Raw genomic sequence first — 27304 nt, forward strand, 5'->3', positions numbered from 1 at the left:
TCTTGGTACAGTCCAACACAGCATTCCCTTTATTATTTCTCACATCTTTTCAGCATCTCTGCTTATTTTCTTGTCCCCGGCAGTCTTAAAGTCTGCAATTAATACTGCTCTCCAGAGAGAGAGAGGGAACACCAGAGGAGGGCTGGATGGAAGGATCAGGCGTGGGCCCAATCTTCAGCACCCCTCCATCTTTTTCTTTTCATTTCATTCCCCTCGCTCTAGGCTCTCTTCCCCCAGCGGTTTTCTCCCGCTCGCTCCTCCTCTCACAAGGGCAGGCTGGTCTGGGTTTTCCTAACAGGTCAGATCGAAGTCTCGTTACTGCCACTGTTAGCGGAAGAAATGGAGGGAGGGAAAGAAGAGGGATGGGGGGTGGATGCAGGGAGGGAGGATGTGAGGAGAAAGGAAGGAAGGTGAAAACATGCAATATAAAAATGAATGCAGGGGTGGAGGGAGTCATCATGCAGCATTGAAGCAGGGTGATCATATTATTTCATGCTTTAGTGAAAGGAACAGGTTGACAGTTTGGGTAATATGTTTATTTGCTTTATTGCCTTAAGTTAGATAAGAAGACTGAGACCATGTTCATGCCTGTATGCTACACATTAAGCTAAGCTAAGCCCCGCTAATGATAGTGGCTTCATATTTAGCGTACAGACGTTAGAGTGGTATCAATCTTTTCATCTAAGTCTCAGCAAGAAAACAAAGTATATTTCTCAAAATGTGGAACTACCTATTACGATCACTATCCTACTCATGCATTGTTGCATCAGTTAACATAATGGTCAACCAACATGTCATCTAGCTGTAAGGTTGCTGACAAGCTTTTTGTCAAACTCTGATTGATCTTGAATCATTTTTTTTGAAGTGATTCAAATCACATGATTAAATGACAAGGATGATGCATCATTCCTTAATTTGTGCTATCAAATTAACTTCATTATTAACGATGTTTTTATTAGGACAAAGAAAGATGTCGACTGATAAAACGTGCCAGCATTCCCTCAATGACTACTTACTCTGAGTCTGACTCGTTGCCTCCGTTGACCGTCCCTGACTTCAAGTGCATGGCCATTCCCCCGTTGGTCTCCCGGTAGATGCCCGCCGGCGGGGGCCCGGTGGGAATCTGCGGCCGCGGAGCGACGGGCGGCTTGATGAGGGAGCTGTTATCGTGGTTGCCGGGGCGACCCCCATCGTTGGAGGCCAGTGAGGGTGGACGTGACGAAGGGGTCATGATGTTGATGGAGGAAAGGGGCGGGGAGGAGGTGCTGTTGTTGTTGTTGGGGGGAGGGGAGGTGATGGTGGGGGAGTTGTAGTCGCTCAGCTTCTCCCTCAGACGGTTCTTCATGTTCTTGTCGGTGAGTGGCGGAGGATAGCTGATCTTGTTCTTTAAGATACCTGAGTCGGACAAATAATTTATCCCAGTGTAAATCAAGCAATATTCATTCATTCATTTGATTGAATTTGATTTAATTCAATTGAATTCTATTCTTACCTTTTCTCTGTTCTGGTTGATGGTTGCTGTTGCTGTTGGGTTGACTTGGGTGCGCTGTGTCTTTAGCATTACTGGGTGTCTGTCTGTCTCTCTCCTGGAGCATCTCCCTCTCTCTTTCTCCGATATGGTTAAGCTTATTTTCCGGGTGCAGCTCCACATTCACCTTGGTCTCCACCCTCAGCCTCTCTGCCCCGCCGGGATCCTCGCTGTCACTGGCTGTGGTGGCCTCCGTTGGCCAGTAAGGCTTCATGTGATTGGGCACTGACTCCACTGATAGGGGGGTGGGGGGTGGACAAGACAAATTTGAAGTAGCAATATTAAAACAAGATTCCACTTTGATTCTCCTGTTGTGGTTGTAGCAGCAAGGTTGTACCCCGGACTTGAGCACTGACTGCATTCAGACTTGGAAGTTGGAGACTCGGACTGACTTTTTTTCTGTTAGTTTCTTTGTAGTAGAAGTCTATAATAATTTGTCATTTTATTTTTGATCGCTACATTGACACTGTAACATTATTCAATTTGAATTATTCATTTCAAAAACAATGTTCACATCTAAGTAGTGTGTGCGTGTCACACAGTAAATTAACTTCCTGCTGCAAATCCTGCAAGACTGCTGTATCCTTTGTATTAAATGTAGACCTTTCAGCTCTTTGACTGTGTCAGAGTGGAGCACTGGAGCCCATCCTGGACCTCGACTCAGACTCAACCTTGATGACCTGGACTCAGGTGATAGGGACTCGACTCTGACACACACTACTTTATGTGCTTTGGAGGAATTTAATCTAGTTCATTCACATTCATATCAAGTTTTCTATGGAAAAGTTAATCTGAAAAGTAAATACAGATGTCAAATTCAAGTAGTGGAGTAAAAAGTATGCTAGCATGTAGCATGTAATGGACAACTTAAGTGTCTCAGATTGGTACAGGCTCAGTTGGACCGTGTACATACCTTTAGGTGTGCTGTGAATGGGCTGCCTCTCGTTGTTCCACTTGGGCTTGACGTCGATGTCGTCGTCCTCGCTGTCGGAGGAGTGGGAGGAGGCGTAGGAGGAGCTGTGTTCATCCACTGACAGCTCACTGTCTGAGTCAGAGTCTGATGGGAACAAGGAGGGAAGTTAGTGGAGAAACTTAATACCTATACTGACGCATGAAAAGCTAAAGTAAACTCACCGTCTCCCTTGGTGCCGTTTCGGTGGAACAGAGGTCCATCCAGATCTGTGTGTCCTTTAGCTGTTCCTGAAGAGACACTGGGCTTCTGGCCAGACTCCTCCCTGCATAGATAAAGACAGATACAGCAGGGAGGAAGAGAGAGGAGGACGGGGAAGCGAGAGAGAAGTGGGAGTGGAAAAGTAGAGGTGAGGTAGGGGGGGAGACAGAGAGGGGGGAGTACAGCGTCGCTAGGAATTAATTCAAGCCCAAACTTGAGACAACTGATGTACAGTCTCTCATTACAAAACATTTGCCTCTGTTGATGGCTTCAACAAAGACTAGAACAAATAATAAAATGTGGTTTAGCTGTACTTGCAACAAAGTCAATAAACTGGCGGCTTGATCATGACAGAAAACAGAAAAACACATCTACCATTGATGGAAAATTGAGGTGAATGTGTTAGACCTGCACCATTATCTGTTTTAATCTATTTATGGTACAAATATATTAAACAACCACAAATATTTGAGTGTCAGTCAAACACACAAACGGCTGATAATAAAAAAAAATTCAGCTTTTGTCATTTATTCCCTAATTTGATACATCATTGATTTAAAAATAAGTGGATGAAGTTACTCAATCATTCCTCCTCTCCTCTCCTCTCCTCTCCTCTCCTCTCCTCTCGCAGCTGTTTATTCCAAGTTGTATTGAGATGTTGGCTGGAGGGCAAAAATGCTAGTGGAGACTCTGACCTGTCTGATGGCTGATCTAAGAGAATCTTCTGGAAGCAGCTGAAAACATGCCAACAGCCACAGGGAAGAGGGATACGTATGTCTGTATTAGATTCCCTCCTCCAACAGGTACAGTCCCATCTCCCTCCTTTCGTATGTTTCCTGTCCTTCTCTTTCTTTCTTCTTTTTCCCCATCTCTCTCTCCTGTCTCCTTCTATTTCTCCCCTCTTCCCTTGCTCTAACCCGTCTGTCTCGCAAAGGCGGCACGCCACATTGCTCCCCGCTAGCGTTTTTGCTCTCATTGACCCTAGTGTCAGTTCGCATTACCCAGATGACAGCTTTACGAGTCGAGGCGTACAGTCAGACCTAACCCCGATTCTGTAAAACTCTGTAAAACACCAGGTATATGTAATACCACTCCGCTGCAGTGAAAACCTGCCTCTGATAGTCACACGCAGGTGAGATTTGCCAGAGATGAAAAGGCGTCTCTATCTTGGGAGAGATATATCTCAAAATGTCAACTTTTTAAAGGTTAATCAGGAATACACTTGTCCTGTTGCTCAAACGCTCCATGCTTATCAAGTAAAAAGGAATGAAGATTTATACATGCTAAAAAAAATTACTCAACTCAGTGGATTTTGGCAAACTTTTAACCTTACCTAAAAGCTGCTTCATATAGTAAAAGAAAGACATAGTACAACGTATTTTATGTAACTGTCAGACTTCATTACATAACATATAATATTTTGATGTATCGTTCTAATGCTAAAAGTTCACAGCATATAACACACAAAATAGATATTGTAGATGTTGAGTAGATATTGCTAAAATATATTGCCAGTAGTCAAAAGCTGATTTAGCATTATGCACAATGCTACATCAGGTACACTTGCACCTCTTTATAAAACTAGCTAAAACTGCATTAGCTTCAGCCAGCTGTACCTGGCTAAAACCAACCCAGTCTGTTGAAACTGTGTATAGTAATAGTAAGAAAGGAGTTTAGATGCATACATGCTAAAACTTGCTGAAAAGAATCTACGTCATTCAAGATTTGATACAACCATACATAAAAAAAAACTATGTACATCTGAGAAATTGCATATCTGGCTGGTATGCAAGATCTCACATCACTTATCACTTATCAAAGACCAATTATTTAAGATTTTTCAGTATTGTACTGCTACTTCAAGTTTTCTTAGATCTTAGATATTACTAGTAGTCTTTGTGGTATATGCTAAAGAGCTAACACAGAGCAGTGGACACAATGTGATATATAGTAAACTGACTACATATAAAAGACTTTAGATTCTGTAGTTTTTTTTCACTTAACATCTTAAACTCCAATAATCCCTCTTACTTTTCCGAGTTTCGGCGAGGTATAGCTAGCTTTAACTAATGCAGTGTAATGCAAACAGCCCTGCAGTAAACTGCTCCTTCATCAAGGGTATAATGTGTTTGTTGAAACTGTTTTGAGTGTATACTGGGAATCTATCTGTTTCAGTGCTTTGAAGCTATATCATATTAACATTAAATTATTCAAATTTAAGCACAATGTTTCACTGCACTCTGACAGTTTGATCTCGTTTTACCGTTCTTGCATTCCCTAGTTGTCATGTCATGAAAGGTACACTTCAACATCGCAATGTATCAAATCAAACTTCACATGAACAAAGTTATCCGTTTAATCTGTGAATGCATACAAAACACAACAACATAACAGTATGGATGAATAATGTGGATGGATCTACGGTGGGTATTGTGTTCCTTTGCCTGGATATCTTTGAGAGTTGGTATGTGTATGTCAGTTTGGGGTTTTGCATCAAAGCCATGCGCCATGCGCCGGCAAAGCTCAGCTTGGTCTTTCATGCAAGCAGAGGTACTGTACAACGCAGGTGCCATTACGCGGCAGCATTCATGTACAGGAGCAAAGAAAGCAATACCCTCAAAGTGTAGAGAAACCCAGAAACCGTATCTATCCTCAGCTTTGTATAAGACTTAGAATAAGGACAGGGTGACAGGGAGCGACTGTCAAGTGTGTGCGTGTGTGTGTGTGTGTGTGTGTGTGTGTGTGTATGTATATAAATTAGGGGCTTGGGGTGTGTTAGTATGTTTGAGTCAGCAGACATGCTGGGAGGATGACAAAGAAAGACAAGAGAGAGAAAAAAGTTTAAAGAGGCTGGTCCAGACAAACACACGTACACACACTCGCCATGCAGCAGTGTAGTAAAAGCAGCCATGCAGTCAGTGAGCGTGTTGTACCTGAGTGTGTAAGCCAGGTAGCTGCTGCGGCTCTTAGCTGACCTGAGCGTACTATCCAGGGAGACGGTGGACTCTCCGATGCCCGAGCGGTACAACGGGCCGTCTTCTGTGTACGTGTTGTTGCAGTTGAGGGAACGCTGAAGATGGAGGGATAAATTATTGGATTTTCATCTTTTTAGTGAAAATAGAAAACACAATTACAATGATTACACAAAAGACAAAGAACATAATACCTTAAAAAGAAGCAGCAAACACTTAGGACACAAAATGTGAGGACATATTCGTGTGTCTGTTCACTCACTGTGAGCAACGAGGCCCTTGTGGTGCTGGACTCGTCTGGTACGCTCTTCTTCCCTGTGAAGACGTTCTTGAGGTTCTTCCTCGCCTCTTTGTTGAAGACCACGTGGAAGAAAAAGATGAAGACACCCTGTGCAGAAAGGGAACCAGATATTATGTATTATAACAGCGGAGTAATGAAGACAAAGCTTAAACAATGAGCCTTAAACCTAATCACATAGCTCTTAGATCTTAATAAAAAGTCAGCATAAAGACTGAGTTACCTGGAGACAACTGAAGACAGCGAAAAGGTAGTGGAAAGTCATGACGTCGCTGTTGACCGCCATTAGGCCGAGCAGCCAGGTGGCGCTGATGAGTAGCAACAGGAGGAAGGCCATTCGAAGTGCGGGACTGAGGAGTGAAACACACACACACGTTATCCAGACATACACTCACTACACTGATGCTGATTATCACGTAACACTGTTGCCCATTTCAAAACGGAAATGTGAACGTTAGATGAACGTTTGGATGTTGTGCTCCACGTGGAATCGTTACTGTGACAGTGAAACCTACATAGCTCCCGACTTCTCCACAGCCTTCTGCCGGCGCCCACAGGAAGCCTTCGCAGCAAGGACGAAGATCACTATGTTCACCTACAGAGAGAGAGAGAAGGTTAGTTTTTCTTCCCATTTAATTTCACTTTGATACACACAGTTTTATCCATTTGTGAGTGTCTCGCAACTGTGAACTCATGCATGTTTGACTACGGTGGTTAGCCACATCGCTGCACCACAGATTTATTTCAAATCACGTCTAATTTCAAATGAGTCAGTGACAGTTGACGCTTTGGAAGTTCGTGGTGTGTTTCAGCTGCAGATGTCTGAAGGCCGAGCTTTTCTGTGGACTAGTTTAATTCATGCACACACCAGGACGACTACAAAGATGGGTCCTGCGAAGCTCCAGATGAGTGTGTCATGGACGGAAAGCCAGCAGAAATCTGGGTTCCCATATCCCTGAGGGTCAAGACCCACTGCCAGACCTACACACACAAACACATACACACACAAAATGATGTCAAGGCAAACGTTCTGCAACAAACAGTTTTCAGTTCAAATACATTTTTTTTTTCTTGATTTTTTACCCTTAGTAATAGAAAAAAATAATGAAATTCATGCCACTCTTGTCCCATATAGGACATATAGGATATCCAAATCAAGGCAGGACATACTGTATCTGTCTCTACATTTATTTTTCCCTCTGTCTCTTGTTCAATCATTTTCCCACGAGGATCACAGCCTCTTCGGAAGATATGAGTTTCAGCATGAATCAACCTGACAATCTGCCATCTTCAATTGCCCTGTTTCTCAGCTTGTGTAAGTGTGTGTGTGTGTGTGTGTTTGTGTGTGTGTGTGTGTGTGTGTGTGTGTGTGTGTGTGTCTCACCAGTGATGATAGCCGGTATGCCCCAGCCCATGGCGTAGTAGAACCTCATGTGGCCGTGGTTGATGTTGCGCAGCTCGGTCAGCATGCGGTAGATATGCAGCCCCTCCACAAACATCCAGGCAAAGGTGCACATGTAGAAGTAATGGAGGAGGATGGCGATCACTGTACACACAAACTGGAGGGAGATAAGACGGAGAGAGGGAGAAGAGACAGAAATCTGTCAGTATGAGTCGACATTTTGATGGAACCCATATGAAAATCCAGAAAGGCAGCCTTGGTTTTTTTTTTTTTAAACCACGTTTGTCCTCTCATCAACCCTGCTACTACTGAACCTTCCTCCTCAGCGAGTTTCTCACTTGAACACAAGTAAATCCATCCATCTGTGTGATGTCCATCCTTTTTATCAGTTAAAAACATTTTACCTGCTCGATTAATCGACAGACAAAACATTATGGGACAAAGTTTTAACAACCACAATCATCATTTAAGTCATTTATTACTAAAACAGCCACAAAAAAGTCAGTTTGTCGGCCTCTTGAATGTGAGGATTTGCTGTTTCTCTCTGTTTTATGTCCCCGTGAATCAAATGTTACTGTTGGACAGATGTGGCATTTTATAGACTCAGTAACTACTCAATTTGTCAAAAAAGTAATTAACTGATGAATTCATAATGAAAATAATCAATATTTTCATCACTAGAGACAAACTTTTTCATGACAAAGTTCACCAGTTTATGAAATGCAGTAACAATTAATCCTGTCCGCACATTCCTATACCTCCTTTCCACCCTATTTCCATGTCTGCTGCTGCTGTAATAGAGGAATGCGGTGTGTTAGGGAATGTCCCAGCAGGTGAGATACTATATTTTAGTAATGCTGTGTATGACTGTGGAGATCAGAAGCAGAGACAGAGAGAGAGAGAGAGAGAGAGAGAGAGAGAGAGAGACTACATTGACAGGGTTATAAATCATTCTGCAGATGGCCCTCGGCATACACTGACAGCATTCCACAGTTCTGACACACGCACACACACACACACACACACGCACACGCACACTGCAGAACAAACAGTCTCTGAATTCAGAGATGGTAAAAAAAACAAACACAGATTAAACTCTCTCTTTCTGAGAGAGAGAGAGAGAGAGACTACATTGACAGGGTTATAAATCATTCTGCAGATGGCCCTCGGCATACACTGACAGCATTCCACAGTTCTGACACACGCACACACACACACACACACACGCACACGCACACTGCAGAACAAACAGTCTCTGAATTCAGAGATGGTAAAAAAAACAAACACAGATTAAACTCTCTCTTTCTGTTTTTTAAAACACCCTCAACATTCGACTTCTGCACTCAACAAAAATCTGATTAAAAAGCAGATAACGCTGCGTGTAGTTAGTCTGTGTGCAAGTCGACCTCATCCCAGTCAAAACACAGTGACTCAGAACATTTCTACAAGAAAAAAGACAAGACTCCCATGATTGAAGCTGAATCAAAGGCATCAAATCTGATTGATACTGTAGATCAGAGGAGGACCTCTAATTGGTCAGAAACTGTTGTAACTGGGCGTCTTTGCTTTCATATTCACAATATTTTCAGTTTTGTAGATTTGTCCAAATGTGGAGGGGATGCTGAAATGTTTAGTGGATCTTGTTTTAGGGGATATGAGTTTGTACTTTTTCATTTTTTAATCGTTACTGTTAAGTTCTTTCCTTCATTTTTTTTTTTTTTGTTGAAAGAACTGTATAACTGAAGAATTTCAGTGTTGGGTAGATATATTTGGTCTTCTTTGTGCCCCACACTTGAGCTATACGGCAAAAAACGTTGCTGTAGTAACATTTCAGTCCAGTGAAAGACTGTGATATAAGGTTTGGACAACCTGAAGTGATTTGACGTTAATCCCGGATTTCTTTCCACTCTGATGGTCAGAGCCAAAATTTACATCTGGTTGACGGCTGGGGGATGGCATTTACTACCCACCACGGTGTTTCAGGACTGCCAGTTGGATCTGACGATCTTCTGATGTCTTTGCATAATATTGTAAACATGTGGTTTAGCCAGACTAGTGAGAGCTGACACATTCATCTTAAAGTGAGACTGTGTAACTTTTTAACTAAGAAGACATAACACATTCTTCCTTTAAATAGTAGTATTCATACGCAATAAAATACACCACTGCTCGGTTCGATACAGTCAGGTGTTTTCCTGCTGTGACGCTACTTGGTCTGGTGTGACCAGTAGCTTATTGTTTTTAAATGTTAACTGATTTTTTAAATTATTTTTTTCACTCTTCTTCACAACATTTACCATCATCCAATAACTGTCACTTGTGGCTACAACGGCTTCTGTTCAACAAACATCACAATACATACAATCTTACTTTGAACATCTTTCATTTTGAAGACTTGAAAGTGGACAAATAGCTAAGGAAGGCTAAACGCCTCAATATGTGTCAAAGTAAGTGTTGGCAAATAAGAAAATCTGATGAATTAAGATTAATGACAACAATAATGATATTCTGCAAACTAATGTGGCATCCACATCACTTACAAAGCTACTTGTCACATTTTCAAAAATCTTTACACCTAAACTCTGCTTGTTTTTAAATCTGTCCTGATGTCTCCCCAGAACCTATGAAGGATATCAGCTTTCCAAATCTCATTACATAAATATAGTAGGATTACCTGTCAATTAACAGATTAATGATGTTTTCTGTACCACAAACATGCAGGAGATTTATCAAGTGAAAACTAAGAACTTGTTCTGGGAAACCTTTGCCAAGGCTTACTGCCTTGAGGCCTGCTTCTGGAAACAGGTACCAGTCACAGCATGTCTCCACTACTGGCCCATGGAGGTGTGTGTGTGTGTGTGTGTGTGTGTGTGTGTGTGTGTGTGTGTGTGTGTGTGTGTGTGTGTGTGTGTGTGTGTGTGTGTGTGTGTGTGTCTGTGTCTGTGTGTGTGTGTCTGTGTGTATGTGTGTCCGAATGTCTGTGTCAGCAGACTTCAAAGACTTCCCACACCTTCTGATCCTTTACTGTATGACTGAACGTGTGTGCGCGCACATGTTTCTGGCCGTTACTACGTGCAACCGAACTCCAAACTAGGTTAAGAACTTAACACAATTAACTCATTAGATAGACCTCAGAGTCTACACTGTCTCAGCCTGTGTCCTACACCTCTTTAATTAAAGAGATTTACAGTAACAAAGTTACATTCAGACTGGACTCTTTGTTCAGTAAAATCAACTTACAGGTTATATTTAGATGGAGCTTTGGCAACCAGCGTATTCCTAACTATTACAGTTATTAGCTGAGCATCAAAACACATAATCTGTCAAATAAAGACAGACTCACAGGTAAGCCTTGGCCCATTAAGCCAAGTAAAGCCCCTGTCAACACACCATTAGATGGCTTCCCGCAGGCCAGACAAATTATTGTAAGATGCCTGGCAGTTTTTAATACAGTAAACATCAGAGCAAGACATCTTTCTACTCTCTCCACGCTAATGCTTATGCTAAAGCATAAGAAAAGCCTTAACCGGTGTGTGTCTGTATCATATGCATTTGTAGTCTGTGTTGTATACATCTATATGGTGAGGATGTTGTTCTTCTTATCTTGTTTCTAGTCACCCTCATCTCCTGTTCCATGCATAATCCAGAACAGGTCATTTTACATGAAGACTGCACAAAATGTGCTGTTCTTGGCTCATGTTTAATTTGTACCCAAATGTCACAAGCTTGTAGTGTTTGCTTAACATCACCAAACAACACCTTTAACAGCTTAAACCAATGATACCCAACCAGTGGTACCGAAGTACCTGCGTGCCAGGGGGTTACTGGAAAGATTGCTCAAGTAGCTCAGCTAATTTTAAAAAACAGGAAATTGTGATTTGACATGTATTCAATGAGTCACCTGTAACACTGAGAGTGCTAGTGAAAACTAGTAAACAAGTAGCAAAGCTAGCTAAAAGTTCTGAAAAATGGTTGAAATAGTAAGCTAAAGGTAAACAGTTGAAATAGTTAGCTAAAAGTAATGGATTATGTTTCAAATAGTTAGCTAAAACTAAAGGATAAACAGGTGAAATAGTTAGCTAAAAGTATGCTAAGAGTAACGGATAAAGTTTCAAGTAGTTAGCTAAAAGTAATGTAATGGGTAAATTGGTTAGGGTTAGATAATATTTGAAATGTCTAGCTTTTGCCTCTCCTAGAAGTAGAAGTACAATCTTGTTTTTTCAAAATACTACTGTAGCAATACCCACTTAAATATAATTAGTAGTGTTAAATAACATCCAACATTCAAAATGTGTTCAAAAGAACTCATTTGGACCGTGATGGGTGGCACTGATGAAGGGATATTTGAGTTCATCTGACATGGTTGACAAAAAACGAACCACTGCCTTAAATAGTCACAATATACTGCAGATGCACAACACAGTGTCTCCATTGCACATATACCCTGTTCTCTGTGGGCTAAAAATACGCTCACCGGGTTGTCAGTCTGGTTGATGCCGAGCAGGAAGACGAGCTCAGAGAAGAAGAGCGCTGCCACCAGGTTCCTATGGATGGCATGGAGGTTGGAGCGGAGCCGGCGTAAGAGGCACAATAAGATGAAGGTGACGAGGAGAAGGATAAGGGAGACTGACACTGTGGTGTAGGTGACGATCTTCAGGGGGAGAACATCACCGTGCTGTGGGGGGAGCGATTCAGACACTGAGTCAGAAATCCATACAAAGGTAACTAATGGTATAAAGCAAGCTTAGTTGGCTGTTTTAAATGAGGCTGGAAAGACAAAACTTTAATGAAGCACCTCTCTCTTGGAGATATCCATCAGCACAGCAAAGCTGGTCAGGTGATTACACTGACAGCTTATGTGGCTGTTGTTTCTGTTCAGCACCTCACAGCCTTTAGAGGACCAGCCGCCTGTCCCTCCAATCCTAAACACACCGACACACACATACAAACACACAAAACAGACATCAGTAACATGTGGCACAATGCTAAGAAAAAAAACAACATTATGACTCTGAACTACTGAAAAAAAACTCCTGGGTGTGCAAACATATGTGTGTAAAGTCCAACTCACGCGATGGAGTGGTTCCAGAAGACGCAGACAGGCTTGGTCCTCTCCTCTGTCTCCAGCAAGGTGTACTCCAGGGTGATGGGGGGGTCCAGGATGAGAGGGAGAGGCGGACCCTCGCTGTGGACTGTGGCGCTCACTATGGCTGTGTTGATCACCGGGCGGTTGGGGAGTCTGCAAACACAAGAAAAAAGGGAAGTGTGACCTGGAGTTAATTTAAGTTTTTAACCACTGAGCTACAGCAACGTGCCGAAGGTCATGTTGAAATCATATTATACCATAACAGACCCAAAAGTTGATCACATTTGGACATCTTCTCTCTTATCCTTTTGTTAACCTCCCAGTCTTATCTTGGAAATATTTTCTCTCCTGTCACATACAGTATGGATACGGAGCAGTCTCTGACTCCATGTTCAGTTTTTTCTGAATAACTACACAGTTTCATATTGCTCCATGCAGGCAGTGATAAGTTGGTTCTTTCAAACACACCTACAGTAAATATTATGACATGTATTAACATTAAAGATTAAATATTTTCATGTGACGTAGAGTTTTCTTCAAAAGTTTGGGGGGTATTGTGAATTATATACACACCAGTATGCACAGTAGACAGTTCAGATAAGGTGTGGGCACTCTTTTTTCCCTGTGTTAAATCACTCTTCATGCTTTGAGGCCTTGCTTGCAACTGTTTGACCGGATTACACATCATAATTCAATGCTAGCAAAGTATGTGAGAAAGTTGGTCTGCACTCCCTTGTGTTCAGTGTCTGACAAAAGCATGTATGTCGACATGTAATGGTGCATTGGATGTCAGTAGCCTACCTCAGACTCCTGCGATCAGGGTCATATCTCTCCGGGAGAAGTTCTCCCAGTGATTTGTACACTATCACCACGGCAACCGGCAGAGGGGCAGCTGGCTCGAGGTGTCGGCGTCTCCTATCAGACACTGTGTGCTCCTCCTCAAGGGGGGGGTTGGTCTGGGTTGGAGGGGCTGGAGTGGGCTCCGCTGGAATAAGACAGAGATAGAAAGATAAACTGACCGACTCGGACTGCAGTTTCAACTTGGTGTATTTTACTAAACATGTTAAGCTAGTGTGGTGTGATGCTACCTCTGTGGCCCTCAGGGCGGAGGTTGAACTGGGGGAAGTGGACAGAGGACCCAAGCTCTTTGGGGTAGGCTTCCTGGATGTCCTGGAACCGAGGGAATGTCGCCCTTTCCGGGTCCGACAAATCCAGGTAGTCCACGGTTAGAACTAGAGGGCAAAGAGGAAAATCGTGAGGATGACGCGATGTGTAATGACGTGCACCATTTTCACACAGTGTGATTTCTGTTCCTCTACTCACTCATGTTGTCAGTGACAATGGTGAAGGGTTTCAGGTAGGTTTTCCTGACGTTCTGCGCCAGCGTGTTGGCGTAGTCCTCGAAGTTGCGGAGCAGATGCGCCGTGCCGCCCTCGGTCCTCTGGATCTGTTCCCAGTGCTCTTTGTTGTCAGGGTCCAGTATGGCGCTGCCTGCTCGCACCAAATTCTGAAGAAAGATAAACACGACATGAATGAAGATTTAATGTTGTATTTTTGAAGATTACACGAATATCAAAGAGACTAGATGATAAGATAATGAAGCAAAGGTGGAAGTCAGATAACTAGAGCTGCTTTCCCGGTGAGGATCAACCAGTGGAGGGCAGTGTGCCACCAGTGCTCCCAGTATTTCAGACTGGGTCTCACTAAATGATAGTTTAAAGATCATTTCAAATCATTTATTCAAGTTGTAATCTTGTTAAAGTCTTTAAATCAAAGTTGATCATTATATCCTGCTGCTTTTCTTTTCTACCTCATTGAACTCGGCATCCTTCATGGCAGTGAGGTCGAATCCCGCCTGCTGGCTCTCATACTGCAGCACCTCATTCAGCAGCTGAGCGGCCGTCTTCACGTCGTTGCCGTAGTACCGCGGGGTGTTGTTGGTGGCGCTGTGAAGCAAACGCACGATAGTCTTGGAGTGTTCGCTGTCCATCCTTGAACTGTTGCGACGCAGGTCCTCGTTCTGGAGGAATGAGGGGGTGGGGTGTGGGGATGGGGGTGTGGGGTGATGAACAGAGAACGTGAACGAGCAGGTCAAAACAGAGGAAAGCTGAGTGGGTGCAATGAAACACAACAGAAACTGGTCAATCCCTGGATTAGTGAGACTTTGAGAAGTTCAAGCCTGAAGTATTAGGTTCAGGTTCAAACACAATAGGTGAAGTACTTGTTGAAATTTCCTATGGACTGGAGATCGAATTACACTTCACTAAAGAGACATCAGCACTCTTACAATGGAGAGTATGATTTAAATAACTACCAGTAATGATTGTGATTTTATTAAACAAAGACTATTACAGAATCCCTGGGTACTCTTAATACTTGAGTGGAAAATAAATGTTTTGCTTAAAATGACAGTTTGAAATTTTATTTTAACTTGTATTCACCAGTTTCTTTAGATGGGAAAAGGTGACGGTGGTGCAGTTGAAGAGCTCAGGAGACAACCAGCCTTTCTCATCGCTACAGTGGCGGATGGCAGTACCTGAAAAAATACAAAAAAGGAAAATCAAGTTTGACCTAAAATCAAACAAATTTATTTTCGAAACATACTGGTGGCAGCAAAGTTAATTAAAAGCCATTTGTGAAAATGATATTATTAAAGTGTATTTTATGCCCTGGGTTTTGCCTTTCAGGCTACTACTGGCTTCCCTACCTTATTGGTAAAGGTTGTTGGGGCTGTAGGCCTGAAAGGAATACTGTACCTGCAGACACTACAGGGCTATAAAACATACTGACAACTACGTTTTTGGGTTTAAAAAATAATTTTATCTATATCTTTATTTACGGGATTTTCCTCAAAAGATGCTTAAAGTGGACATCAGTCAAAAAAGCAGATAATGAAGAATTGTGCTCTTTGTAGTAAAGATGCAAATTCAACCTTATCTATCAAAAATAGAAAGTGACAGAGTTTGAATGCTTCTGTAAACCACTTTTTGATCAGATACTGTGAACCGCTCTGAATATGTGCTACAGTTAAATACCTAAGAAATGTAAAACAGTTCCAGTCTTTGTGGTTTAAATATCTGAAACCACACTGAGTTCCAGTCTGAATCAGTTTCAGTCAGAGAAAAGACTTCATCCAAATGCGAAGTCTCCTCTCCTGCTATTGTTGCATTGTAAGGAAGAAATGGCTGAAGGAGTTGCCAGTTGGAGCTTGGAGAGCGCGAGTAGCAATGTTAGCAAATAAATTCCCCCACGGGTTTGAGGAGACAACAAAGGGGTCACCATGGTGACGGCAGTTACTAAGGGGGGGTAACCAGGAAAGCGACAGCGGCTTTACTCAAGTTTTGAGTTCACCTCGATTCTCTCTCTCTCTCTCTCTCTCGCTCACACACACACAGCTGGGGGAGATGGGGCCTTACTATCAGCTCTTAATGTACCTGCTGTTTTTCTACAAGTTTCTACAGATTAAACACCTACACGTGATTGGCTGCTGAAAAAAGCACCGTTGAAATACTTGACCAATCAGAGAGCCTGATTACAGCCTTATTTTTCAGCTTGTGCATGTGTGTGTGTGTGTGTGTGTGTGTGTGAGAGACTGTGTGTTTATATGCCTTAAAATATATTAACTCAAAAAAGACACGACCACACATGCATCACAGACACACCTCAGCACAGAGACTGGTGTATTTTGTTTTCCAAAGCACGATTATATGGCTTTTGACACCGAATTTTAGTCTTAGAAATAAAAAGTCAGCAGCTGATTAGAATAGCTTAGCATAAAGCCAGGCAACAATGGAGAAAGAGCTAACCTCAATCTGAAGGTAACAAAGTTTTGAACTATTCCCTTAACACATGAAACAGGATGAGAAAACACTTACATCAAGCTTGTTATTTACCTTGATATAAACCTGACCACTGATTGGTGGCCTTAAATCGTCTGAGATCCATTCATTTGAAGTGAATCAATGCTTTGACTACATACATGCAGGTGTCATCAAAGGGACATAAAAGCACTCACCAATGGATCCTTTGGGACAGTTCATGGCAGCGGGGCGTCCAAATTTGGTCTTGGGCCACCAGACACCTGCGTCAAATGCCTTGGGACAGCCCTCGTACACCACTGTGGAGGAAAGGACAAACAAAAATAGAAGCTGTAGGTATATGGTTTTAAAAAAGAGGCTGGCATTAATTCTGGGCCAGTGGGTAAACACACAACATGCTTGATATAGATTAATTGGCCCTAAAGGAAGTGGATCATAAAGTGAAGCTGAATTACCACAGAAAATCAACACGGCTTTGGTTCCACCTCAGGACACCACCTAGCCAGACCACTACATCTTATGAAACAGCCACACAGACCAGCGCAGTGACATTCAGTCAAATTAAGCCAGCAGTGCTATTACATAAACTGAGATACATAATTCATCTCAGCATATCTGGGTTAATAAATCTTCAGGACAAACCGAGCTGGGCCCTGCAGGCTTGTTTGTGGCTCCACTTAATTGCCCGTAATCCCACAGTGTTTCGTTTTTAACTCTTAGGAGCTATAACATTTCCAATCTGAGTTTATTTAATCTGAAGCTTGTTGTTTGTCAGAGGGGACCAGGAAGGATTATTTTCAGTGCTCCGTTTTTTCAGATCATACTTTCCCTTTCTTTCATGGTTATTTCTACTAGAGCACGAGACTCTCTGTCATCACTAAAGGCTGCGGTGACATTAACTGCAGAGTTACTGCGTGTCTCGCTGTCGTCTGGGCCGTGTCTGGTGCAGAGCTGACAGATTGGTATGAGGCCTGTCATGGATGGTCACATCTCAGTGATCCGCAGGACATAACTAAAGAAAATGTTTGGCCTTTTTCGTTATCATCTTTTCCTTCACTCCTCCCTTGAGTCAGAATTTGTTTAACCATATCCATATGAAATAATCATACAAAATATCATATCACAAATTCAAAAAGCATGAATTGGGACATCTGTTTTCAACAGTGAAATGTATATTGTCACAAGAACTTTGGAATTCAGAGCCATTAAAAGTCTGAACACGTTCTGAGGCTCTGACAAGCTTCATATCGGGTCAAACAGTCAGGGCATTGACATTCATTTTCTGTTCAGGACTTTGTGGTTTTGTCTCCTATTCATCCCTACTGTATTGTGTGTGCGCAGTCCCACTGCCAAGTTAGCCCACTAGCCAGACTCGCCTCTTCTGCTTGGCTGAGTGGCGACAAAGCCGCGAAGTTAGCTCAACTGCAGCACCAGCAGACGTGAGCGACACTATTTGTCTCCTTCTGACACTTCATCGATTCATCCGGCCCCGCTGTGTGAACCGGAACATTTAAAGGAATAATACACCCAACTTCTTTCTTATAACTGTGCCTGTCATAAACACCTCAAATCCTTTATCTGAACATCATGGTTTCATTTTTCACATGGTTTCACATCATTTGTGTGATCTGGCAGCATTTTGGAATAGCTATGTACTAGTTATGTTTTCTGTAAATGACTTATTGTTTACATTATTCCCTATAATTAATTCATTATTTCAGATATGAGCGAATTAGTCTATTGAATGTAAGTAGAAATGTGTTCTTCTGCAGGACTAATTTAATTTATCAATTATATTTTTACATTTGGCAATATGTAAATAACCAGAAAAGGTTATTCTGGCAATTTTAGAGAAATAGATTTTATAAATATATGTATATATATATTACTCAACCTTAATAACTATTGCTTATGATTTTAGTCTCTCAATTTCCTGTTTTAGAGGAATAACTTTCACTCACACTTAAAAACACAAGTTACAACAAAATATATAAATTATAAATTATATATACCTTCACATCCAGTGGGTGTGACTTCTGCGAAGGGGTTATCACAGCGGTTACACTGACGACCTATGACTCCTCCTTTACAGGGGCACTGGCCAGTGATGGGGTCGCAGGTCCGAGACTCAGAGCCAACTGAGAAACACTCACAGGGGTAGCAAGTGTCCTCACCCTCTGGACGATAGTGGTTTTCCTAGAGGAAGGAGAGAAGACACGGATAAGTCATATATATATATATATATATATATATATATAGTCAACAAAAGTCAGCTAGGAGGAAATATAGATATTTGGGGGCCCTGTGATTGCATCTTTAAAATCCATATCATTTTTACTTAACAGCAGCAGCAATTGCAGCATGATACTAAAACACATAATGGATGCACAAGTAGAAAAGAGTCATGTCAGATAATTGGTTGAGTAATACACCAGTTACACAGCAGTATGTTCCTAAACTTAGCTAACATTAGCCACCATTGGCTACTGGTCATACCAGACCAAGTAAGGTTGTATAAGCAAAACCCCTGAGTGAACTGAATTGATTCGAGGTTTGTTTTATTTCTTATAAATTCAACTTGTCATTCATAAGAGGAACATGAAACTTTTCTTTCAAAAGCTACATTGCCTCACTTTAAATATTACACTAGAAACAACAGTGCTTTTTAACAATCCTGTTTTTTAAACAACAGTATTCCCCTGTCCTGTGCAGCTTTCGCTCTAAACACAAAGACTTTGGTGAATCACAAAACAAACACTCTTATATTCCCTATTAACCTGTAAAATAGGAAGTTGTGTGTTTTTTTACCTTGCAGCGACACTCTCCAGTGGTTTTGTTGCAGTCTTTATGGAATCCTCTGCTGATGTCACAGTTACAGGGTCCACACACGGGATTGCCCCACCAGCCTTGAGCACACGGCTTCTCCACTCTGTCATCAAAAACAAGGACATATTAAATTAAACTCAGCACACATGCATTTTGAAATACTTTTAGTCAATTTTAGCGAAAGAAAACATAACCTGGAATTTTCAAAGTAACTGATTATCTGTGAAATATCTTTACACCGGCTAAGGTGAGAGGGTAGAGAAGATTGTTTAAGGGAAAAAAGAAGAAGAAAAAATGTACTAAGGACACGTGTATCTGTTGTATATTCAGTAACACAAATCAAAGTGATGGTTGATCAGGTCTTGGCGTGTTACTGACTTGGTATCAGCTTGTACAAATCTGATAGTTGACTATCTGTTAAGTTTATCTGCAGTTAAACGCCTGAATCTAGAATAAACTTCCTCTACAGTTTGAAGTCAATGAATCAAGTGTGACTCATTCATACAAACACACACAGTCTTTCTTTCTCTCTCAAGAGATGCGATCTCCAGCTGAGTGATGTGATCCGATAGGGGACAAGCACCAGTATGAGGACGGCAGAGACTAAACACCTATGGAGGATCAGTCAGGCATGGAGGGGGAATCCCACATCCTGCTTAAGACAGGAGGTGATGCGTGTCGAGCAGGTCAGGGTTCAGGAGGGAAATGACTGCTCCTCAATCAGGACCGACTAATTTCACGTGAACTCTCAGACAATGCTGACTGTGCAAACCCACACGCCGTTTTCTTGCACGTTTTAGAGGAATTTCCCAGGTTTCACCTGACAATTTCTTTTTGATATCTCTCTATCTCCTCACATACACAGGCATGGAGAAACTATCCAGCTCATATTACTGGCTAATAAAGTTGCTCCAAAAGACTCAGGACATTGGCAACATTACAGAAAGAGCAAGAGCCTAACATAACTACAGAAGATTAGAGAGCTTTGTCTCAGTGGGAGGTGAAGTCCATTCTTAGTCTGCTTATTTTTAACATCTGGATATGAAGGACTCTGTATTCTTTGGAGGGAACATTAGGCAAGCAAAGTTTCTGTCCTTAAAATCCAGTTAAAGCTGCAATGCTGCATTGATGTTGGTGATTATTTTATCAACAAGAATTTAAAGGAACAACATGTTGCATTTTAAGGACCTTTACAAATGATTTTGATGCTTCTATTTGCTACAGATCAACAAAATCACGGCAAGACTGAGCCTGAACCAACAACTACACTGTATCAAAGTGAACTCCCACAAATGGAGATGTAGAAACACACTCATACACACTTCCTACTCATAAAACAAGCATGACAAGCCAAATCCTATCATTAATCTTGTAATATTCAGACTCTCAGGTTGTTAAAATGTCGACGTAGTCTTTATTTGAGCAACAACTTTACTTGAATGATTGACAGCATGAAAAAACAAAACACTATTGATTTAGGTGATTTTGAAGAAAATACAACATGAAGCATAGTCCAGAGTGGGAAGGCAAAAAATATTATTAAAAGACACATATCAAATGGAAGTACCTCTACTAAGTACTAACAATAAGCTCTTCTCTTAAACACACATACACAGAGAGGAAGGGACCTTACTTGTTTTCGCAGTACTGGCCATAGAAGTTCTGTCCACATTCACAGGTGTAGCCGTGGGAGGAGCTGGGTTTTCGAACACAGGTAGAAACATGCTCACATGGGTTGAGCTGACAAGCGTCCACACACTCCTTACCGAAGTAACCTGCGGGATGGACAGAAAAAAAAAGTGAGGACCGACATTCAAACCGTACTGAGTGAAGTATAATATAAGGGTGTATGTGTTTATGCGTGTGTGTATTACCTGGGTCACAGATGCAGGTGTGTGTGCTCCAGTCGTCGCTGCAGTGGCTGTTGTCAGGGCAGATGTTGGAGTCGCAGGGGTCTTCCAGGTCGCAGCCGTCCTCCACGCGGATCTTTAGGCCCTGGGCCATGTTCACATTGGCGACATTGGTGGATGTCTCGCCCATACGCACACCCTGGTGGAGAGTGAAGAAGAGAAGAAGCATAAGGAGGACAAGAAGAAAGGGAAGAAGCAGGAGGGAAAGAGAGCAGAAAGGAGTAGGAGAAGTGGGGGAAGAAAGGAGAAAACTGTTGTGCAGGTCCTTTTACAAAGCAGCAATATTTTCTGAGAAACAGTTTTTTTGTCAGACAAATGAAACACACATACACATACGCACACACACACACACATATATATACACGCACACACGTGCGCAGACTGACCTGTATGCAGCCCACAAATCCTTTGCTGACACGGTTTCCGTCTCCAGGTAAACCACCAACGTAAAGAGTTTGCAGCTTCAAACCTGGCAGGTCATTACCGATCTCCACTGACTTCTGCTCAAAAATACCAAAATGAAAATGAGAACATTTTTCCCAAGAAAACTCGCACCTTATGAAACACTGTCACTACTCGCGATGTAATACGCCGTGTACCTGGTACATGCTGTAGTCCAGGGACACAGTGGCCATGTATTTAATGTCCTTGCTGTCTTTAATGCTCCTTAATTCTACCAGCAAATGGTGCCACTCCCCGTCGTTGACACGAACTTGGGGGAAGCTCAGAGACGCCACCAGCTGCTGCCTCAGCAACACTTCCATGCGGACCTGTTGCTCACTCACCTGAATGGTGGGGAAGATGGAGGAATTTAATGACAAGGCACTAAAAGTATTTTAAATAGTCTATGAAGAAATTTTAATAGTAGTAAAAAAAAAAAAGTTTGCACTATATGCTGATGATGATGGCGTTTTTGTTGACAATGTACTGTATATCTTACCATGAGGTTGATGGCGGAGGAAGGTCCAATATTGGCCAGCATGAGGGTGCCAGCAGGCTGCCTGGTGCGGAACATGAGGCCCATGTACCAGGGAACAGCGACGGTAATGTCCGGGTCACTCCAGGAAACCAGCGCCTGGCCATCGAAGAACTGAGGAGATGGCATCACTGGAAGCAACGACACAAGAATCAAAACTTGATTAGTGTTAAACAATAGATGTGTTCAAAGATGCTATGAGAGGCATTTAAAGGGCAAGTCAGTGTCATATTCACACTGAGCAATCCAACATAATTGTCCTCTTCAGTGAAGTGAAACAGAAAGTAGAACAATGGAGAGACAAACTATAGCAGCCATGTCTCTGTGCTATGAAGAGTTAATGGAAATGTGCTTTTTATTCTGAGGGAGAATGTAAAGACCAAAAGCTTTATAGTATATCCGTGTATATGAAGTCATCTGCACCATCATCTTATTTCTTTATAGCAATTATACTAAAGGTGTCTCAAATACTACTTTTCAAATAAAAACAACCATACTTCAAAATATTGAGCTGCTTCAGTATTAATAGTTTGGTAACTGTGCTGAAATTGTGACTTTCTTTAGTCCCAGTTTAATATTTATGGATACAATTGAGTTTTTCCAGCATGTGATATAATTACTACTTAATGTCTGAAGCATTGCTACAAAATAATTCTTAGACAAACATCCAGTGTCTAGAGACACGCCACACAAAATCCTACAGACATGACAGATTCTGTATAAACTCCTGTGGATGTGTTAGCAGAGATCAAGCAACACACACACACACACACACACACACACACACACACACACACACACACACACACACACGCAACAAGGGTCAATCTTTCAGTGGAGCCTGCACTTAGTGTTTCCTCCTGTATAATCTGCAGCATAGACTCTGTGTGGGTCCTCAGGGCACATATTTCACCTGAAGCGTTCACAAATACACACATACAAAAGCTGTAATTATGAGACAAAGCACGTATTTGTTCCTGGTAGCAGCTAGCTACAGCGGTTTTAGTCCGACTACTTTGCAAAAGCTTAGTCCTCCATAAAGGAAAAAGAAAAAAAAACAACAACCACTTCTCAGAAGAAGACAGAGAGTCTACAAAGTCTACAGCCATGCTGGTGTCATCAGTATGCTATCAATGCTATCATTTGCTTATTAGCACTAACACTGAACACATAGTAGTGCTGTGGCTGACAAAATATGTCACTTTTTTCAAGGGTTAATTACAAATTGAATGGGGCTAGATGAAAAATCAGGGAATTACCAAAGTCAACAAGAATTTACCCTGAAGGGACCTTGAACATCTGTAGCAAATTTCATGGTAGTAGATCCAAAAGTTAGTACATCCAAGATATTTCAGTGAAAACAAATGTCAAAATTATGTTGGTCATCTCTAGCGTCACACGGCTAGCATGGCTAAAACACTGAACACATGAAAGGTCATTTGATTGGCAAGACAAAAGAGACAAAAATTGCCATTTTCTTTCATTTTTTTGCGAGTTTGCTAATTCCTTATTTAGCTATTTTAAACCTCACACTTTTTCTCACCAATTGAGCAAAAACCTGGTTAGTAGAGATAATCTCCTTCCTTAAACTTTGCAGGGTCAGATTGAGGTTCATACAAGCTCAGTAAAAGCTACGGTTTGTGGATGGGAGAGCAGAGACAGCAGCGCTTTGACCAGGTCTGCGGAACAAATTAGCTGGCAAGTCCAACTAGAATCCAAACTGAGACTAATATCCATATCATAACACTTTTCACGCTTTCTCTTTTTTGAACACTCCTCAAAAATATTAACTTGTTAACCAGGTATGTTGACTATAAACAGGTCCTTATTTACTGCAACAGCTTGTTCGACACGGGTCCCTGTCATAACAAGTTAATGCCACCCATGAGCAAGTACAAGTGTTTTACAGTCTACAGTGCGCTTATATTTAGCCTGGCTTTGAGTTAGCGTGACAGAACTCATTCCTTGACTTTACAAGAAATTATCTGTACAATTAGAATCCGACCTAAAACAATATGAGGAAAGAAAAACTCTTCTCTGACCAGGTGGGTGACTTCCAGCAGATTTCGGTGTTTTCATGTCTGTCCAGTCTATTTGAGTTTGGCAGCGTGAAAAAAAATGATACAAAATCTTGTTTCTCATGTGGCAGCAAGGCGTGTGGAGCCTCAAACCAAATGTGTCAACAAGCAGCAGAGCAGCCAAAACCTCTTCCCAGCTTGCTGTGATCCCAGCCCAGTTCAGATACTGGATACTGGAGCCTGGCACTGGCTAGGCGGCTACCTCATAGAAGAGAAGGCAAGGAGAAGTGTTCACACCTTCACACATTGTTTGGAAGCTCGCCCTGAAGGAGGAAATCAAAGTTCTCTCCTTACCGTAGAAAAACATGAGATGGGTTATGCGATGTAAATACTAACAACACCGTTGGAAAGCTGTGATCCTTTTATGTTCCCTTGGCTGACAAGGAAAACACTGACAAATGTTTTACCTCTGTGCATCTATCAGTCTATCTGTCTGTGCATATGGCTATAGACACTGTATATACCAGGTCTGCACTGCAGTAACATGACCTGCTTGTCACATGTGTGCTGAGGTGGCACCAGTGACAGGTAGGTATGGGGTCAGTGCAATGTGTGTGTGTGTGCTTGTGCATGTCTTTTGTTTCATCCCTTGAGTCTGGGCTTTGAGGAGTGAGTCAGAACTTAATCTTTGTCCTAAAACTCCAAACCTGAGGCTATGCTCAGTGTCTGCGCAGCAGCGAGCAGAGGCTTCACTGTGACTTTCCACTGTGACTGCTGCATGAGTCAGACTGAGTCAAAAGGAGGGGTTCCTTATCCCAGTTGATCTCACCAACACACACTGTTTCCTGGAAGTGCTCAAGACCCACGCAGACACACACTTACTGTAGGTAAGCACACACGGGGGTGCGTGGAGACCACATACACTTTTGGACAGAAAGTTTTATTTACTAGAAATGGGAGAAAAAAAACACACACACTGTCACTCACACAAACACACACATCTTTTACCTTGTTCACAGTTCTTGCCACCGTAACCAGTCGGGCAGTCGCAGCTGTAGGTGTTCCACTTGCTGACACACACTCCTCCATTCTGACACACATCATTTGTGCAAAAGTTTTTCTTTGCAGGACAACCTGAAGATTAAACACATTAAATCAAATATTAACATCTGTACGCACACTGTAAGAATGTGTTTATGGGCTGCAGAAACTTTAACTATACTGGACATGGGCATGGTTTACAGTGTCGCACGCCTAACCTTCTGTGGTGCCGTTGTTAGCGATGTAGCTGGCCATGTCGATGGGTTTGCTGTCGATGCTGAGGTTTCTCATGCAGCCCACAAAGTCTCTGTTCCTGACCGGGAAGTCCTCAGGCAGGTTGGGGACGCCACCTAGCAACAGCGGCCCCGTTAAGTCCAGTGACCTGCAGACGAAACAAGACAGCAAATAAGAATAACATCCGAAAAACACTAAATAATCTACTTTCTTTTACCTGAACATAGTGAAAATTGCATAAAATTCTTTGGTTGGCCAACACCGTAGCACAAGATTTAAAGTCTACTAAGAATAAACCCAGATTTTGACTCTTTGAAAACATGTAAAATGCAAAATTTAAAGTACTAAATAAATTCTAGACCGTGACACCCCATCAGTGCCCTGACTTTACCCCAGAAAACGTGAGTGGGGTAAGTGGTTTTAAGCTGTACAGGGCAAACTGCTACCATCACCACGACTCAGTCAGCTTTGACACAGTAGGTCATGTAGGAAGCTGCTTACACCCCAGGCCCTTCAAGATCAAAACCCATGGGGCTTTGAGACTTAATTTGATGCAATGCTGCACAAAAAAAAAATGTGTAAACCGCTGAATGTATGAATTGTGTGCATGTATAGTAGAAACACTGTTGCATGGCCAGCAGCATGTGGAGCTTATTCAAAGAGTCTTTCAGGAATTCAGTGAGGGCAGATCATTTTAGAGCAATGGTATAAATTCCAACAGATCATCAGATACAGTATTTTTTATTTAGAAATGCCTATGCAGAATAATGATCCATCTAAATAATCCAACCTTATGGAAGAATACCACTGATATTTTGATAGTGAATACTGAAAGACATTTTTGCACAGTCTCTGAAGATAGGGGTGGTATTAAAGCAAAACTACACATGTAGAAAAATGATAATATCCCTTCCCTCACTGGTTTAAAAATGCATGACAACTTGCAAAATAAGTCCATCGATACATTTAGAAATACAATGCAATTAGACACAATGGGTATGAGAGGTGAATCTATTTAATTTCCACATGCAGCCTAATATTTTATATATATTACCAGATACCACTCTCATATGTGTCACCTAAAGGCTGCAGCCACTAATACTGAATATTTTGACCTGACAACAAATGAACTTCTAGGCTCCCTGCTTGGTCAAGTGGTTTGTACAACATCTTGCATGTAGGACCATAGCACCCAGAGCCTTTGGCAGAAAATCAAGTGAAAAACAGACCACTCTGACTGACCACTCTGAAAGAAGCTTACAGTCACTGCCAGCACTGAACGCCAAGTGGTTCCCTCCTCCGTCTTAGCGACAGTCTGGATCATGTCAAGACATTTCCGAAAGTGAAACCTTTCAGGCGTTTGCTGCACCGCGTTACGCACCGGTGTAAATGTATATTTGCAAATTCATGCTTGACACAGTTAAAGTACAATCTAAACGTCTCTCAGCGTGTACGACCTGTGCAACAAGTTCCTGGAGGAATGTAACCTCATTAACTTCCCTTTGAAGTGTTCTCTCTCTCTCTCTCCTTCTCTCTACCCTCTGCTTACTAAATGTGTCTCAGCATGTTCGCTCTCCAAAAGACTCATTAAAAGAAACTCTCACGCTATAAAAATAAGAATCAATTAGTCTGTGGTAAACACAGAGTAAGTCGCATTAAGCCTGGGTTTAGATGAGCTTTTGGATGTCTAAGGCCATGTCTGACAGCAGAGAGGCCACCGGGATGAACACGGAGATTAAAAGACAAAAGGAGGAGAGGATGAGAGTTGTGTAATAGGTTGTAATGAAGACAAATGTAGCCCCCGAGGTGCAGCATATTTCCCTACTGGTCTCGCTCCTACAGGGTAGTATATGGAGTGAGTGTGTGGGATGGATTGGAGACAATGGGCCTCATGCAAGAACCAGTCGTAGGAGCAGAACTGTTCTTAAGTGATGAGCGACTTAATAGAATTTGGGGCACTCACTGGTTTTATTGTGCTTATAATTTTCTCTTGGGTACAAATGAAATTCACGTGTGGTCCAGAC

At 42.0% G+C, this 27304-nt stretch overlaps 1 protein-coding gene across 1 annotated transcript in view; it reads right to left on the bottom strand.

The window, feature by feature from the left end:
- Positions 1 to 273: 273 nt before the first annotated feature.
- Positions 274 to 27304, bottom strand: part of celsr1 (cadherin EGF LAG seven-pass G-type receptor 1) — a 93626-nt gene continuing 66595 nt past the window's right edge. The window contains exons 8-36 of the mRNA XM_022749418.1: positions 25265 to 25428; positions 25014 to 25139; positions 21952 to 22118; positions 21611 to 21796; positions 21398 to 21511; positions 20976 to 21150; positions 20735 to 20876; positions 19084 to 19204; positions 18288 to 18471; positions 16473 to 16574; positions 14899 to 14993; positions 14268 to 14477; positions 13781 to 13964; positions 13546 to 13689; positions 13259 to 13442; positions 12443 to 12610; positions 12167 to 12293; positions 11846 to 12046; positions 7354 to 7528; positions 6838 to 6950; positions 6485 to 6564; positions 6193 to 6319; positions 5934 to 6059; positions 5633 to 5769; positions 2663 to 2763; positions 2442 to 2585; positions 1493 to 1762; positions 1017 to 1395; positions 274 to 324 (exon numbers count right to left, since the gene is read on the bottom strand). Of these exons, the coding sequence (XP_022605139.1) occupies positions 300 to 324; positions 1017 to 1395; positions 1493 to 1762; positions 2442 to 2585; positions 2663 to 2763; positions 5633 to 5769; positions 5934 to 6059; positions 6193 to 6319; positions 6485 to 6564; positions 6838 to 6950; positions 7354 to 7528; positions 11846 to 12046; positions 12167 to 12293; positions 12443 to 12610; positions 13259 to 13442; positions 13546 to 13689; positions 13781 to 13964; positions 14268 to 14477; positions 14899 to 14993; positions 16473 to 16574; positions 18288 to 18471; positions 19084 to 19204; positions 20735 to 20876; positions 20976 to 21150; positions 21398 to 21511; positions 21611 to 21796; positions 21952 to 22118; positions 25014 to 25139; positions 25265 to 25428 (4471 nt within the window). The 3' untranslated portion in view covers positions 274 to 299. The remainder of the gene's footprint in view (positions 325 to 1016; positions 1396 to 1492; positions 1763 to 2441; positions 2586 to 2662; positions 2764 to 5632; positions 5770 to 5933; positions 6060 to 6192; positions 6320 to 6484; positions 6565 to 6837; positions 6951 to 7353; positions 7529 to 11845; positions 12047 to 12166; positions 12294 to 12442; positions 12611 to 13258; positions 13443 to 13545; positions 13690 to 13780; positions 13965 to 14267; positions 14478 to 14898; positions 14994 to 16472; positions 16575 to 18287; positions 18472 to 19083; positions 19205 to 20734; positions 20877 to 20975; positions 21151 to 21397; positions 21512 to 21610; positions 21797 to 21951; positions 22119 to 25013; positions 25140 to 25264; positions 25429 to 27304) is intronic.

The sequence above is a fragment of the Seriola dumerili genome, unplaced genomic scaffold (assembly GCF_002260705.1).
Source record: "Seriola dumerili isolate Sdu_G_001 unplaced genomic scaffold, Sdu_1.0 BDQW01000138.1, whole genome shotgun sequence".
In the NCBI taxonomy this organism is placed as follows: Eukaryota; Metazoa; Chordata; class Actinopteri; order Carangiformes; family Carangidae; genus Seriola; species Seriola dumerili.